The sequence below is a fragment of the Prionailurus viverrinus genome, unplaced genomic scaffold, assembly GCF_022837055.1.
Source record: "Prionailurus viverrinus isolate Anna unplaced genomic scaffold, UM_Priviv_1.0 scaffold_35, whole genome shotgun sequence".
Classification (NCBI taxonomy): domain Eukaryota; kingdom Metazoa; phylum Chordata; class Mammalia; order Carnivora; family Felidae; genus Prionailurus; species Prionailurus viverrinus.
In genome coordinates this window covers 3248326-3264689 of record NW_025927605.1, presented here as the reverse complement: position 1 = coordinate 3264689, position 16364 = coordinate 3248326, and the positions used below count along the sequence as shown (strand labels likewise).

The 16364-nt window shown below is 50.3% G+C and overlaps 1 protein-coding gene across 1 annotated transcript; it reads right to left on the bottom strand.

Moving 5' to 3' along the window:
• Positions 1 to 5754: 5754 nt before the first annotated feature.
• On the bottom strand, positions 5755 to 11638 carry KRT9 (keratin 9). The gene is made up of 9 exons (XM_047845810.1): positions 11048 to 11638; positions 9854 to 9936; positions 9579 to 9735; positions 9143 to 9304; positions 8307 to 8432; positions 7958 to 8181; positions 7455 to 7579; positions 6948 to 7406; positions 5755 to 5854 (listed from the first exon to the last, which is right to left on the bottom strand). Exons 1-9 carry the CDS (start codon positions 11636 to 11638, stop codon positions 5835 to 5837), a joined length of 1947 nt encoding a protein of 648 aa, XP_047701766.1. The 3' UTR covers positions 5755 to 5834.
• Positions 11639 to 16364: the final 4726 nt, after the last annotated feature.

Here is a 16364-nt window from a genome sequence, read left to right as displayed (position 1 = left end):
ACTGTTCAGCTATTAGCTTGAATATCTGGGAGTGGGTCGAAATACTTGCTCAGTTGAGTGGCAGACACTGAACTCAGTGGTGGCCCATACGAAGTAAAGCTGAGCTTCCAGAAAACCCCTGTTGTAATAAGGAAGAAGGAATACAACCAGTTAGGGAAACAGAAATGTTGGAGTGGAGTTATCTCGTGGAATGCATCCAACAACTCTCCAACTATGAGAGCCCAGAAGACACTGTGTAGACTCTGGAAATTAAGAAATACCTAGACAAGGAGTACCTGGGTGGCTCACTCAGTTGACTGTCCAACTCTTGATTTCAGCTCCGGTCATGATCCCAGGGTTGTGGGTTTGAGTCCCGCATTGGGCTCTGCGATAAGCATGGAACCTGCTTAAGATTCTTTCTCTCTCCCTCTGCCCCTCTCCCTTGCTTGCTCTCTCTCTCTCCAAAATAATAATAATAATAATAATAATAATAATGCCTAGACAAGAGGGAACCCAGCATCTTTGAAAAGCGCAGCAGCAGTATTCTCTGAGGACGCAAGTAAGAGATGATACAGCTGAATGAGGATTTCTACTTCAATAACAATGGGATTCTATGTGGCAGAGGACAAGTAGGGGCATTTCAATGCTAGCAGGCTAGAACAGAAGGTAGAATGATAAAATCTCTAGGGATCCCTGATTATGGTCAGTTGCTCATGGGTTTCTAGGACCAAAATATATGCACCGCCCACCAAGGTCTTGATTCAGTCAGGATTCAGTATTAAGTAACAGAAACAAATCTCACTTTTCTCTTAACCAAAAGGAATTTAATACAGAGCATTAGGTGCTTACAAAATCATAAGAAGCTTGGAGGAACAGACTCTGGATTGGGCCCCTGGGAATAGCTCCCAGATTAACACCACAGAACCAGACTGAAAGGGAGCTCCTGGCTGCCACAATCAGAAACCTTGGGAATCTGTAAGCCAGAAATAGTTCTGTTGACTCCGGGACCGTGTCATACCCGGTAGATCTATACCAGCAAAAACACTCTCCACTCCAGACCTCTCCCCACTCGATTCATGTCCCACAGAAGTGTATGTGTTGGCAAAAACCTAAATTTCTCCTACAGCCATAGCTGTAAGGGAGTCTGGGAAAGATAGTTCTAAGATTATCGGCCTTTAGAGTACAGGAATGCTTACTAGAAGTATGTGGGACTGATATCAGCAAGTGGGTCTTCCATACCTGCCCCACTTCCCTACCCCACACTCCAAAAAGAAACCTTTAGGTCAAGAATAGGCCTGTCTTAAGCCCCATAATGGAGAATGACAGAATCATTGAATTCCTAAATCAGAACTATCTCATAGATGCAGAGAACTCTGAATAAAAGGAAGTCTGGGTACCCTGGAGGAAGGACTCTGCCATAAATTATAAGCACATACTGTATGTCTACCTCCTAAGCTTCTCCATAGGAACCTGTGGGCATTTACAAGAGTAGCTATGTCCTGGGGGGAGAAAAGTGCCCAGACTTTCATGGATTATTGGACACTGGCTCCACACTAACTCTAATCCCTGAAAATTGGAGGTTAGCAGCACAACACTGTGGTTCAAGACTGGAAGCTTATGCGTGTTTATGTTATATCTGTCATTTTGATCACTATTCTTTTCCAGGTACATCCAAAAACTACATTTCCCAGCCTCCTTTGCCATTGAAATGAGGTTCTGCACCATGTGATCCTTAACTTAGAAGGGAGATATATGAAGAAATGGGCTCCACTTGGGACATCCAGTTTGCTGGCTCGATGGCAGAGACAGCCTGGTTCTGAAGCTCTAGCTGTGGATGCTGTTTCTTAATTCAGCAGGCCACATCCTGACTTGGAAACTCCCTACTCATGCCAGAGGCAACAATGCCCTTGGCAGACCCATTCTGCTGTGTCATTTTGGGAGGCATTAGAAACTCAGCCCCAATTTTGTTTCCTAATTGTCTCCTGATGATTCTTCAAAGTATCAGGAGCTCTTTTAAATCCCTTACTTGTTAAAATAGGCAAAGTTGCTTTTGTTGGTTGCACCTGAGAACCTGACCAATACAGAGGATCAGATAGCAAGTTAAGGGGTTTTTTAGGTTTATTTATTTATTTTGAGAGAAAAGGAGAGAGGGGGTGGTGCACGAGCAGGGGAGGGGCAGAGAGAGAGGGAGAGAGAGAATCCCAAGCAGGCTCTGCACTGTCAGCATGGAGCCTGACGCGGGGCTCAAACCCACAAACTGTGAGATCACTATCTGAGCCAAAATCAAGATCAGATGCTTAACCAACTGAGCCACACAGGTGCCCCACAAATGGAGTTTTGATTTAAGTCTGCTTCTCGTGAGCTCAGTAGTACCCTAGACCCATCTTGTGGTTATTTCCTAGTGTCTGCAATGGAATCTATATAGTCAATAAATGGCTCCCTGATCCATGGAGTATAGATTAGTGTGGAAAGAAGAGCCAATAACACGACATTTCTAAGAGAATGACAGAGATTAGCACCTCAGAAAAGATTTGATAAATTCAGAGTTGATGCCTCTGATCACTTCCCAATTAACTTGCCATTTTCCCTGTGTAGAATACAAACAGATGTGAGGGAATGGTTATTTTACAATTTATCACATGGCTATTCCAATAGCAATCATTGACCCACATTTGGTCTACGTACTAGAACAGACCACCATAGTCTCTGGCCCCTGATGTGGAAAACTCTTCTTTCCTTATCCCAATAAGCAAAGAATAACAGAATGTGTTTGCTTTCATCTACAGAGAAAGAAGTACATCTTTCCCAGGATATGCAGAGAATCAGACTTGGAGTATATGCAACCAGAAACAATGCTCAAATCGTTCTAAAGGATTTTGCCAGGAAGACACCACGGCTGTTGCTGCTGGACAGACATTGCAGCTTAAACTGTTCATGTTGAGCACTGCATATCCCTGCAGGGCCACCACTACTGTGGCCTCAGTAAACATCCCCTGTGTGTCTCTGCCCCAGCTCTGTTCCTGCCATATTAGATTCCTTCACGTTCAAATCAAAGTCTTGTGTGGGAGCACCTGATTGGCAGAGCTGGGTCACATGCACGTGCCCTAGCTGCAAGGGAGGTTGGGAAAGCAAGGTTCTGGCTTCTCGCTTGGGAAGCCTCAGACTCAAGATGGACAATCTTGAGGTAGAAAGGTAGAGAGAAGATTAAAGTGGTAGGAGAGGAAGACAGCTGGAAGCAGGAAGAGAACCAGAGAAGAGAGTAACCAGTGGCACAGTAAGGGTGGAGCACTAGCGAAATGATCACAAATTCTCACTGCTCCGCAACTTGCTAGAGCCATCTTGGACCCAGAGACACTATCCAGCTTCCGTCTTCATAAACCCCAGGGTCTTGGGTTTTCCTGAGCTTCCGTGTCACTTGTTGTCCTAAGTTTACCTTTATGCAACCTCTCCCCCAATAATTTGGCCAATCTGTGGCATATTTTGCTTTCCCAGGGCGCCTGGGTGGCTCAGTCGGTTAGGCATCCAACTCTTGATTTCGGCTCAAGTCATGATCTCATGATTCGTGAAATCGAGCCCCACATCGGGCTCTGGGCAGACAGCATGGAGCCTGCTTGGGATTTTCTCTCTCCTTCTCTCTCTCTCTGCCCCTCTCCCCACCTCCAAACAAATAAATAAAGTGTGGTTTTTTTAAATGTGTTTTTTAAAAGTGTATTTTCCAAAGATCACTATATCCCATTCCACATGCTGATCTTCAATGTGACATTGACACTCCTCCATCTTGATATGGGATCTGTACTTGTTTTCTATTCCTGCTTTAAAAATTGCTGCAAATGTAGAAGCTTAAAACAGCACCCATTTATTAGCTCACAGCTCTGCAGGTGTTTTCTGTGAAGGGTGTTACAAGGCTGAAATCAAGATGTTGGCCAGTCTGAGTCCTCATCTGGAGACTCTGGTGGAAAATCTGCTTCCAAACTCTTTCTTGTTTTTGGAAAAAAATCCGTTCTTTGCAGCTGGAGGACCGAGGTCCCCTTTTTCTGGGTGTCTCTCAGCTTCTAGAGGCCACCCACATTTCTTGCCATATGCCCCTTTTCATCTTCAAGCCAGAAATGGCAAATCAAAATCTTGCACTTCACATCTCTGACTTCCTCTTCTATGATCATCCAGAGAAAATTCTCTCCTTTTAAAGAGCTTATATGATTATGTCAGGCCCACTGGATAATCTCCCTATCTTAAGGTCAACACAGTAGAGACCTTAATTATTTCTCCAAAATCCCTTCGCAGCAATACCTAGGTTCATGTTTGATTGAATAACTGGGGTCATCTTAGAATCCTGCCCCCTGCAAGGTCTATGCTTCCTCCCTTGGATCTAAGCAGGCCTGAGCACTACAACAGAGGGGAACCCTGCATGACTTCCAAGTCTAGATAATAAAGCAAAACAACTTCTTCCAGCATGTAAGAATTCTGGCTACCCTGAAGCTACCCTGCTGGAAGGGTCACACCGAGAATCTCCATACAAAGCTACTGAGGAGCCCCTGCAGGGCCAGCCCCCACATTTGAGTCTTTCCAGTCCAGGTGCCAGACAGGTGAGTAAGACTTCAAATGACTCCAGCCTGTGAGGCACAATGACACCAAGTGGAACAGAGGTGAGCTGTCCCCACCAAGCCCCAAATCAATGTTATTGTTTTAAGCTTCCAAGCTTTGGGGGGTTTAACATCAGCTGTGATAATATCCGGAACACAGGCTGAGGGGCTGTCCATCCCTTGTCAGGAAAAGTAATTCTATATCAGGCCCATCAGAATCTTTGGAGAACATTGTTGGCTGCTGTCAACATTGTTGACAGGGATATATGTCAAGGGATATACAATATCCCTTACTTTGCCTTGGAGCTCTTTTATTTGGGCTATATTTTTTGCCATCTGTGAAATCTTCCAAAGCAAAAACCACATGGTGTTTGCCTTCTTTCTCTCTGTACCACACATAGGACCTGCTAATAGGCTATGGCAGATTGTTTGCAAAAACTGGCCTCAGTCATTGCCCTCCCTATACCCATGTCCTTGCCCTGTGACTTTGTAGCTCCTCCCATCGAGAAGAGTCTATTTCCCCTGCTTTTGAATCTGGCCAAGGCTGGGAGTTGTTTTGGGCAGTAAGATAGAGCCAAAGTGACTACTCTGAGCCCAAGCCCCAAGAGGCCTTGCACACTACCACTCACTCTCCTGAGACACTTGCTTGAGCTAGCCAACTGGAGGATGAGAAGTATGTGTGTCGTTCACCCCCAGCACCCCCAGGCAGCATGTAGCCAAGCCCCAGAGGCAGAGCAGCTAGCCAAACTGCAGTTGGCCACAGATGCTTGAAGGAAAATAGAACTGCCCAGTCTAAACTACCAACTGCAAAATCATGAGCTAAATAAATGATTATTATTTTAAGCCACTAAATCGTGGGTTGCTTTGTCACAAGCAAAAGTCAACTGATAGAAAACCTGACCAACACTTTGCAAAGTGGATTCAGTTGATTCTCCCTTCACCTCCTTTCTGTTCCTTCTTAATCCCAAAGAACAAATGGGTCAAAGTCCAAGTTTGATTTGCAGTAGGAAAGCTTTATTGGGAAATTGGAATCAGGCAGGAAGTGGGATCACCCCCAGACCAGACAGTTGGAAGAGAGGTCTCCCCAACCCTCCTAGGGGAGGGAGCCAGTGAGCAGCCAGAGGCACACATGCCCATTCAGCCCAGTCCCAAATGAGCCCTGGGACTCGTTGCCAGACATCCTTGATGTCAGAAGGCAATAAGCAGGCTTTGTCAGGGGGCTGCCCGTCTGGGGGACACTCAGCTGAGGCGGAGCCAAAAACATTTACAGGAGCTCTAGTATCGAATCTGATAGCCTGTAGAGAGATGGAAGAGAGGTAAGGGTGAGAAGGGAGGACTTAGAACACGAGACAGAGAAACCAAGACTTAGAGAAAGATAGGCAAACTGAGAGCGAGGAGACTGGAGCTCAAAGAGCTGGAAGGACCTTGGGGTCCTAGTGGCCCCCATCCAATTCCTAAAGCTCTCCTGCAGCAGCCCTGACTGATACTCTCCCATTTCTGAAGATGAAGTTTCGTGAGCCTGGTCCCTCTTCCATTCAATAGCCTTATTAGTACATTTATTGGATATTGAGGTAAGGATGGCCCAGCCTCTGCCCATACATGCACATCCATGGCCCTGTGGTTCCTCTTGTTGCACAAAACCACACCAGACGCCCTAGACAAGGACAGCTTCCATGCACCTCAAGGTTTCTCTGAGCTAAACATCCCTGGTCATGTTACCCAGACTTTTTACTACAATTTCATATAATTCATAAAATTCAACATGCACAAGGGGAAACTTTCTCTGACCTAGAGACCACTTCACGGTGTGACTCTTACATTAGACTTTTCTGTTCAGCATATGCCCCTTTAGATAGTTGCACCATATAACTGACTTGTATGAGCCAACCACTGACTACAATACCTGAACCTCTTTTCTACCTGAAATGTTGCCAATCCAGGTCTTCCCATCCTCATGATGATGGAAAGTATTGGCTGTGGAGACCCACAGAGCTGAGTTCCTCATTTATTGATTGTATGACCTTGAATAAGCTACTTCTCTTCTCTGAACCTCATTTCCCTTATCTCTAAAATGGGAATAATAATACCACTTCATAGGGTGTGATGGGAAATATATAAGATAATGCACAATTTCCAACCAAACTCCTAAGCTATGGAGACTCAGGCCATGTAGATTTGGTCCTAGCCTCACCCAAAGGTTTGTCAAAATTAATGATAATTAATAAATAAGGGCAAGTCTATAACACCTTACTAGAGACCTCCCTAAAATCTAGCTCTGTTCAGAGTATGTATCCCCTAGAGAAGCTCAAAGATACTCAAAAAGGGGTGGTACCATGACAGCTTAACACCCGTGCCTCCCTGACCCCATGAGCTAGAGTTGTCCCTTACCTTGTGTATCATCACATTCACCAGATTTTGAGGAAGAGGACTGGGACTGAGATGATCTTCCACTTCCTCCTCCATAGCTGCCACCACTTCCGCCTTTGGATCCACTTCCTCCTCCATAGCTGCCACCACTTCCTCCTCCAGATCCACTTCCTCCTCCGTAGCTGCCGCCACTTCCTCCTCCAGATCCACTTCCCCCTCCGTAGCTGCCACCACTTCCTCCTCCAGATCCACTTCCTCCTCCGTAGCTGCCACCACTTCCTCCTCCAGATCCACTTCCTCCTCCGTAGCTGCCACCACTTCCTCCTCCAGATCCACTTCCTCCTCCGTAGCTGCCACCACTTCCTCCTCCAGATCCACTTCCTTCTTCACAGCTGCCACCACTTCCTCCCCTGCCTCCACTTCCTCCTCCAGAGCTACTTCCTCCACCATAGCTGCCACCACTTCCTCCTCCGTGGCTACCTCCACTTCCTCCTCCAGAACTACCTCTTCCTCCATAGCTGCCTCCACTTCCTCTTCCATGGCTACCTCCACTTCCTCCCCAGGATCCTCTTCCATGACTGCCTCCACTTCCACCGTGATATCCACTTCCTCTGCCACCTCCAGAGCGCCTTTGTCCAGATTCATGAGATTCACTGAGAATGAAAGATAACACAAAGAGAAAATGAGAGACCCCACTACATATACAAGGATGGACCTGGACAGAGTCAAGACCCAAATGTGAATCTTCCTGAGTTTTCCTTCTGCGAGCTAGAGGACAGACTAGGCTGGCACCACAGCTGGAAAGGAGAGCCTCCCTCTCCCTGGAACAAGGAGTAGTCCCTTTTCTCATTGTTACCAACCTCCTTTCCCAAAGCCCAGATGCCCTGAGGCTCCCTCACCGAATGAAGAAGTCCTCAACCCATAAGACCCTGTGTACAGGAACTTTCCCAACTGCCTGTGTCCAGAAAGACAGATGCAATGTCAGGGACTTATAAATTCCTAGGGATTCCACAGAATCCTGGGACACCTACAAGTCCTCCTGGCCACCCTCAAGGAGGCTGCGGTAAGTTGCAATTTCCTGCTCCAGCCGTGTCTTGATGTTGAGCAGAACGCTGTATTCCTGATTCTGGCACTCAATCTCTGCCCGGATCTCAGTGAGCTGAGCCTCCAGGTTACTTATCTGCTCCTGCAACTGCTGCAGCTGGCCACAGTAGCGGTTCTTGGTGTCTTCCAAGGACTTCTCCAGGGCCAATTTCTAGGGGGCATGAGGAGGCTATAAGAGGGATGCTACATCATAGCTCCTCCCCTTCCCACTCCTGGGGATTATGTCAAGCCTCCTGTGCCTCACGTTGGCAGAGGGTCTAGAGCAGAACGGCCAACCTTGCTGAGCTGAGACTGCAGCTCAATCTCCATCTCCTGGACGCTGTGCCGGAGCTGGGTCACCTCCTTGTTGCTGGACTCCATCTCCCGGCCACTATTCGTCACTTCCTGCTCCATCTGGCTCATCTGAAAACCCAAGAACTCAGTGAGAACCAGGCTGGACCAGAAGCTGCAATGGAGAAGGTTCTGCCCCACTCACCCAGACCTTTGCCTCCAGGACCAAGAGTGAGCCAAAACCAAAGACAAGTTATCCTGAGTCCTGGGTCTGCTAGCCAGCCAGAGTAATCCAATTCTCTCAACTTAACATTCCCTCTCAGCAAGGCTCTAAGATTCTTCACACTTGTCCCCAAACCACCTTTCTAACCTCATTTCAAACCGACCCCCAAACACACACACACAAGCACGCACACACACACTAGAGACCATGCCCTCATGTGCCAGGGTCATGTGGTAGGCTCTGGAGGCTCAAGGAGAAAGGAAGACATCAGAGAGCTCAGTGTGGTATAAGAGGCACACCACGCACCTCTACTGGGGGGTCTGATAGCACGTAGACTTACATGAGTTGTTCATGCTCTGCCTTTGTTCACACATGTAATAAATTGTGAGCTTCTTGAGAGCGGCAATCTTATTGGCTCATGTCTGAGACATTAGGACTTCACATAAAGCTGTCACTGACAAGCCAATCAGTAATCATGTTTGTGGGCAATGACTGAAGCTGGATGGAGGACAGCTGAACCGAGAGATGGAGGGGTGGGAGGAGAGAGGGATGGGGTGGAGGAATGGAGGGATGCATGGAAGGAGGAGGGAAGGTTGAATGGGCAGCCCGCTCTGCTCACCTGAGTCTCATATTGCTCTTCAATGTCCCTACGGTTCTTAGCACTGATCCTCTCATACTGCTCACGCATGTCATTGAGGATCTTGGTGAGATCTTTGCCAGGAGCAGCATTCATCTCCACGTTGACATCCCCAGAGTTCTGCCCAGTCAGCTGATTCATCTCCTGCCAGGGATGATGGGTCTATGAGGTCAAGGGGTAGGATCCTCTCCACCACATTTTAGCCCTCCCTGCTTTCCCAGAGGTACAAAAAAGGGGCACAGTTGGGAAGGCAAAGCCCAACCACCACCATAGGCACTGCTAAGGAGGCACTGGGAGAGTGTCCTCAAAAGTCACAGAGAGGGTGTCTCCCAGGCAATGCCCCATAGCTGTCCCCCCATTGTCTCTGCACTTCCATTCCTCCCACTCCTCAATAAGCCATAAGTAGCCAGTATCATACATCCTCATGATTCTTCTTGAGGAAAATCAGTTCCTCCTGCAGAGACTCATACTGCATTTCCAGGTCAGACTTTTGCATGGTCAGATCATCCAGCACCTTCCGCAAGCCATTGATGTCAGCCTCCACTCCTTGTCGCAGGGTGTTTTCCATCTCATACCTGCAGACCAGCCATGGGTAGGAATGAGCAAGAGGGCACAAGTCCCTACTGGGACATTTAGAGCACTAGGGGGTGGAGAAAGATTGTTGACAGCAGAGGGAGTGGCAGCCAGACTCACTTCATCTTGAAGTCATCCAATGTCATGCGAATGTTGTCAAGATCCAGGAGAGTCTTATGGTTGCCCACTGTGGTGTCCAGAATCTAAAAACAGAGGAGACGGCATGGAGCCCATGCTCCTCTGCTATGATCCACTGCTGGGAAGGCAAGAGGCCAGGCAAAGCCATAAGAGATGATGGCCCCATCCGGGAAGATGCTTAAAACGTAGGAGAAGCTTCCAACAGCTGGTACCTGGCACATACCCCTCACAGACTTCAGCAAGGATGTTCAGTGTGACATTCATTCATTCATTCATTCAGCAAATTAGCTAAACTGAGAGCTCCTCAAGGACAGAGACCAAGTCTGGTACATCACTTTGTCTGCCGGAGGCAACACTGAGGGTGGTCATTCACTAGATTGAGTGGATGAATAAGTGGATAGATAGAAACATGGCTGGATGGATGAGTGGGTATATAGATGAACGGGTGGTAGGAGGATGCGTAGATAAGGGCAGGTAGGGGGTATGGAAAAGTAGATTACTTCCATCCCCGGAGTTCTAGATCCTCTTCATCCCCTTAAACAACCAGCATGTGTGTCTGCATCCAACTGGAAAGACCAGGACAGGCCCCTCTAGGAGCCCAAGAGAAGTAGGAAGGAACTGATACAACTTCTAAGTTTCCCAGACTAGAAAGTTCGAAACTCTTAAAGAATGAGAGGAGAGACACGCACAAATTACCTCCTCTCTTGAGCCACACGATCTGCTCCAAACAGGATTTTTTTTTCATATCATTACAGAAGTTTCCAACCAACAGGGACAAGAGCTGGTCTGCCCATACCATGCATTAAATGTGTGGGAGAACAGATCCAGAGAGGATCTCAGGTTTCCCAGAGAGGGCATAGTGAATTGATGGCAGACCCAGGACTGCATCACTGACTCCCAGGGCAGTGCCTCCATCACTGTGCTCCCTCCACACTGCCTCTCCATTCCCAACTTAGGGTCAGGCCAAGAGGAGACCCCCTACAACCAGTCCCAGGCTCCCCCATGCTAACCTAAGCCTGTCCTCTCTTCTTCCCAGACTCTGAAAGTTGATGAAGCATGTTGAGTGTGTGTGTGTGTGTGTGTGTGTGTGTGTGTGTGAGAGAGAGAGAGAGAGAGAAAGAGAGAGAGACAGAGACAGAGACACCAGGAGAGAAAGATCAGAGTTTCCCCACCTACCTGGTTCTTGAGGTCTTCGATGGTGTCATAGTAGGGGGAGTAATCCTTTTGGAAGGCCATGGGTCCCTGCTTGTTATACCACTCCCGGATCTTACCCTCCAGTTTATTGTTGTCTTCCTCTAGTGCCTGCACCTTATCCAAGTAGGAGGCCAGCCGGAAATTGAGGTTCTGCATGGTGGTCTTCTCATCAGCGCCCAGAATACCACCAGCACCACCATCAAAGTCACCGCCAAAGCCCCCAGATCCCCCAAAGCCTCCTGCAGAACCGCCACCAAAACCAAAGCCTCCTCCAGATCCACCCTCAAAGCCCCCTCCAGACACACCACCGAAGCGCCTGGAACCTCCACCGAAGCTACCAGCACTAAAACCACCCCCAGATCCTCCACCGTAGCTGGAGCCAAAACTGCCACCACCTCCCCTCCCACAGGCCCCGGAGCGCCCCCCTCCATAGCTACTGGAAGAGCTGAATCGGCCCCCTCCTCCAGCGGCCCCTGAGGAGCTGACGCGACCGAACGAGGACATCATGCTGCCCCCGCCACCCCTGGAGCTGCCTTGGCTCCGGTAAGAAGAGGAGAATTGTCTGCAACTCATGGCTGGCCCTGCTGCAGCTCGTGGGATAGGAGGCAGTCGTCAGAACGCTGCTAGTTCCCGAGTGCAGGGTACAGGGCTGTCCCCAAGGCTTCTTACTTATACCCCCAGCTGAAGGTGGCATGCCTGGGTGTGCCCTCTGTCGCACCAGCCTCCCCCCACAGACCTGAAGGAGGTCTGCGATCGGGAGGCGGCAGTGCCGCCCAGGCTCAGCGTCCTTCTCTGACTCCCCGGAGGCAGCCCAGCCTCTCTCCATTGTGTGGGGTAATTTGGTGATATTAGGCTGTCAGGGGGACCATAAATCAGCTCTGCCGCCAAGGGGGTGACCTAGATCCTGGAGTTTGGTCTCCAGCCGGCCCGGCTGCAGGTCTGAGACTTAGCCCCTCTGGGATAGGAACTCCTAGGAGTAGCGTCTTCTCCCCCACTGATAGTTATCACTGTGTTCACCCCTCCCTGCTCCCACCTTGTGCCCACTGTGGGTGGGCTAGGACTGGGGGACCACGGGGTCATCCCCGAGGATGGAGGAGGCACAGTCCCAGCCCACAGAGAGCTGCCAGTGATGGTGGGAAGCCCAGCCCCTGCCCTCACGGAGCCCCAGACTGATGGGGAACCCGGTCCTTGCTCTCAGAAACCCCAGTGTGACGAAGGAAGCAAATGACATGGCAGAAAGACCGCAACACAGCCACATGCCCACCAGCGCTCCGAAACAGCAAGCGGTGTTCACACAAAGGACGTGGGGAGAAAGACTGAATAAAGACAGTGGTACTGAGGCTGGCTGACCTTGGAGCAGGAAGGCAAGGGCCTCCACTGTCCTGATCCTTCAGCAGGGCCCAGCAGCGGGTATGGAATTGACCTTGGTTGACTGCCTAGTCCGTACTGAGCCCTGAGGGATACAGAGATGTGCGATTTCCCAGCCCTCCTGGGATGCGCAAGCCCCCTGCTCCTGGCAGAAGGTCAGAAGCGTGTTCTGGTGAGCAGGGCCAGGAGACAGCGGTAAGAAAGGCAGGGGACTCTGGTGCCAGACTACCCGAGGCAACCCCCACTGCCCGCTCACGAGCTGTGTGACATGTGACTCTGCCACGTTATGTAATTACTCGGTGCCTCCGTTCTCTCCTCTGTGAAAGGATGATGTTAATGGTGTGCCCATCTCCTAGGAAGAGACGCATGAGAAGGGCTCCAGAAACGGTTTCACCACCTCTGATCCTTCAGCCCCAGAGGCCCTCTGGACTCTGCCCCCTCCTGGATCTTTACCATCAGCTCGCAGCGGCTCTCCCTGCCTCGCTCAGTCCAGACTCCTCCCCTGGGGAAAGTGGTCTTTCCCGACCTGGGTGTGACCACAGTTCTCCACTGACTTCCCTTCACCCCCAAGAGAAGGTCCACACTCTTGACACTCAAGGCCCAGGCCAGTCTTTCCATTCCAGCCTGACCTGCTGCCGTTCCCCAGACCCCCTAACGAAATCACGCAACGCTCCCAAACACCCTTCAAACCTCAGATGATGCTCGGGGCTTCCAGTTTGCTCCAGTCCAAATATCCCTCCGTCTTTTCTACCCAGAGACTCCTACTCATCTCTAGCGAACCATCTGTGTGCCCCCTCCTCCGGGAAGCCCTCCTGCGTTCTCTCCCTCTGGCTTTGCCCTTCGCTCCATTGCAGTTTCCCGTGCTTATGCATCTTGTACCTGTCCTGGTGCCCAGCACCGTGTCTCGTCCAAGTAGGATCCCAACACACATGGAATAAGGGAACGACGACCAGTCATTCCAGTTAGGAGGTGCTAAGAGCTGAAAGAGAAATAAAGGTGAAAAGAGAGAGGCCAGGGTGTTCAGCAACAGCTTCTGGAAAAGGCAATGACCTCTGTGCTGTAGCTAAAGGATGCTTAGGCTTCACAAAGGACCAGTGTTTCTTGAGATGCTTTTAGGCAATGCACAGAGACCCTGCTAAATAATAGAGTCACATGGTAAGAAAACATTCCCTTTTTCCATTTTTCAATTTTCTGATCAGTCAAGGAGAAAATCTCAACTGGACTCTACAGCCCCTTCAACACCCATCTGTAACTGCCAATCGTTGTTTCACAGACCAAAGCTGGCCTTGGGCTCAGAACCTTCAGGAAGCAACAGTGTCTAGTTAAGTTAAGTATTTATTTCCTTCCATTTCTGGCAAGTGATTCTGGTTTTCATTTTTTGCTAGTAATAGAGTAATAAAGGATTTCCTTCATAAACATCCATTTGTTGAAATGGGTTGGTTGAGTGCCCAACTCTTGATTTCAGCTCAAGTCATGATCCCAGGGTTGTGGGTTCGAGCCCCAAGTCAGGCTCCACACTGGGCATGGAGCCTGCTTGGGATTCTCTCTCTCTCTCTCTCTCTCTCTCTCTCTCTCTCCCTCTGCCTCTCTCCCTTGCTCGCTCTCTCTTTCTCTCTCTAAAATTAAAAAATAAGGGACGCCTGGGTGACTCAGTCGCTTCAGCCTCCAACTTTGGCTCAGGTCATGATTTCACAGTTCATGGGTTCGAGCCCCACATTGGGCTCTGTGCTGACAGCTCGCAACTTGGAGCCTGCTTCAGATTCTGTGTCTCCCTCTCTCTCTGCCTCTCCCCCGCTAGAGCTCTGTCTCTCTCTCTCTTTCAAAAATAAATAAATGTTAAAAAAATTTAAATAAATAAAATTTAGGGGTGCCTAGGTGGCTCAGTCAGTTAAACGTCTGACTTCGGCTCAGGTCATGATCTCGCGGTCTGTGAGTTCGAGCCCCGCATCGGGCTCTGTGCTGACATCTCAGAGCCTGGAGCCTGCTTCAGATTCTGTGTCTCCCTCTCTCTCTGCCCCTCCCCCACTCGTGCTCTGTCTGTCTCTCTCTCTCTCCCCATCAAAAATAAACATTAAAAAAATTTTTTTAATAAATAAAATTTTTAAAAAAACATGACAGGTGAACAGATGTACCAAAATGCATTAACTATTTAAATGGGCAGTACGAAATATCAATATTAAATATTAAATAAAACATTAAACAGGTGATACATAAAATATTGAAGGCATTTCGTGAATGCCTAACACACAGGAAACTCTTAGACTGAAGTCAGTGGCAAGTGTGTTCTTTGTAAACCTTTCCCAGGTTCCCGCCAAGCTCTGCTGGTGACCCCAGCACCTGCCATGTGATTGGAGCCCTGGGAAGGCACCTTCCTTTTTACCTCCTCCCCTGATCCCCATGAGCTGCTGCCACTCTGGGATGCAAAGCCCAGGTCTCGGTGCCCGAGCGGGATGGAGGAGGGGTCGGGGCAGCCGGGGTGAACAGGGGAGGCAAGAGCTAGCTGAGCAGCACCTCTGGGGCCCTGTGCGTGCGTCCTCTGCAAATGCATTCGTGCTGGGGGCTCCTGAACGTCCATGCCTGACTGTGTCGAGGCAGTTGAGACCTGCCTGCCTGACCAGAAGGTCCCAGCGGGGGCACCTCTGCCCAGATGGCTCTAGTGACAGACGACACTTACCCAGCCGTGTTCCCGAGCCCTCCAAACCCTGCCCCCAGCCACCTCCTCAGCTCCCCCAGCTCCGGGCTGGCCCTAACCTTCCCTCAGCTCAGAGCTGCAGGCTGTAATTCTCAGACTTCCATTGTGGCTACACAGGAAGGCCAGGTCGCCCGTGGGGACACCCAACTCCCAGGGGACCAGCAAGGCAAAGACTTAACAGGCCATGTGCTCCAGGTTGACTGTCACCTCTGGCTGCCCCCTGAATTTTGGACTTATCTGGCCAATTTTCTGCCTGCACTGAAGGAACCCTGGTCACTGCCAGCTCCCCTCCCTTCCCTGGGTGCTAAGAGGTCCAGGCCTTTCTCCCACATCTGGGCTGCCCCTGCACATCTCCAGTGCCTGCCACCCTCTCCTGAGCCCTTGCTCTCTCTCTGCTCTCTCCATCTGGTACTCCTCATCGGGCTCAGGGAAGCAGTGGTGTGGAGAGAGAAGGGGCTGCCTCCCGGCCGCACTCTCCCTACCCTGGGGCCTTAGCCTGTTTCTTCATGAGAAGCCCTTCCATACACAGTTGTCGGGGCCATAAAGACAGTGCATGCATCAGGCCCGTCTGGAGGGGTCCCTGGATGAATGTCCAGCTACTCCCCATGTGCAGCCCTGCCCCCCCCACCCCTACCTGTCCTTTCCGCATCCGGCTCTACTTCCAATGCCAAGAGCAGCTTGCTGTACTGGACCACCCTACGGCCCGGAAATGAGGCCCTCCTCCAGAAGCCTCTGGGTGCCGTCCCTTCCCTCCCCCAAGTTCTCTGTCTGGCACAAGGACCCAGGCTGCGCGAGATCGGTTCAGGGACGGGGGAGGCTGACAGATCCCTGGCCTTAGTGAGCGATTTCTTCTGGGCCATGTGACATGGCTCACTCTCCCACCCTCTCAGGGCCCAGGGGCTGCCCTCTGAGTCCCACCTCGACCACCTCCTGCAGGAAACCTCCAGAAGGTGAGTGAGAAATGGCGCACACACAGCCCAGGGACCCGAGGAGGAGCGGCCCTGCCTCTGCCGCCCCACACGCAAGACTACCACCTGCACCCGCGGTTCCAGCCTGCACGGTGCAAGTCCTGCCTGCAGAGGGGAAGTGGGAGGGAAGGGGCTGCTGGGACTCAGGCAGGCAGAGAGACAGACAGGGAACCAGATCCCACCTGCGAGGTGTCCCCATAGGGCAGGTGTTAAGGGGACTGGGGGGATGAGGGGACAAGGACAGTCTTCCACTGGCCACAAGAGCCCTGCT

Excerpts from the sequence above, each read along its gene's own strand:
- KRT9 (XM_047845810.1), bottom strand. The coding sequence starts at position 11,638 with ATGAGTTGCAGACAATTCTCCTCTTCTTACCGGAGCCAAGGCAGCTCC. Across the intron at positions 8,433-9,142 it reads AAGAGCAATATGAGACTCAG|ATGAGCCAGATGGAGCAGGA; the intron begins GTGAGCAGAGCG and ends TTGGGTTTTCAG. Across the intron at positions 8,182-8,306 it reads TGCAGTCTCAGCTCAGCAAG|AAATTGGCCCTGGAGAAGTC; the intron begins GTTGGCCGTTCT and ends CATGCCCCCTAG.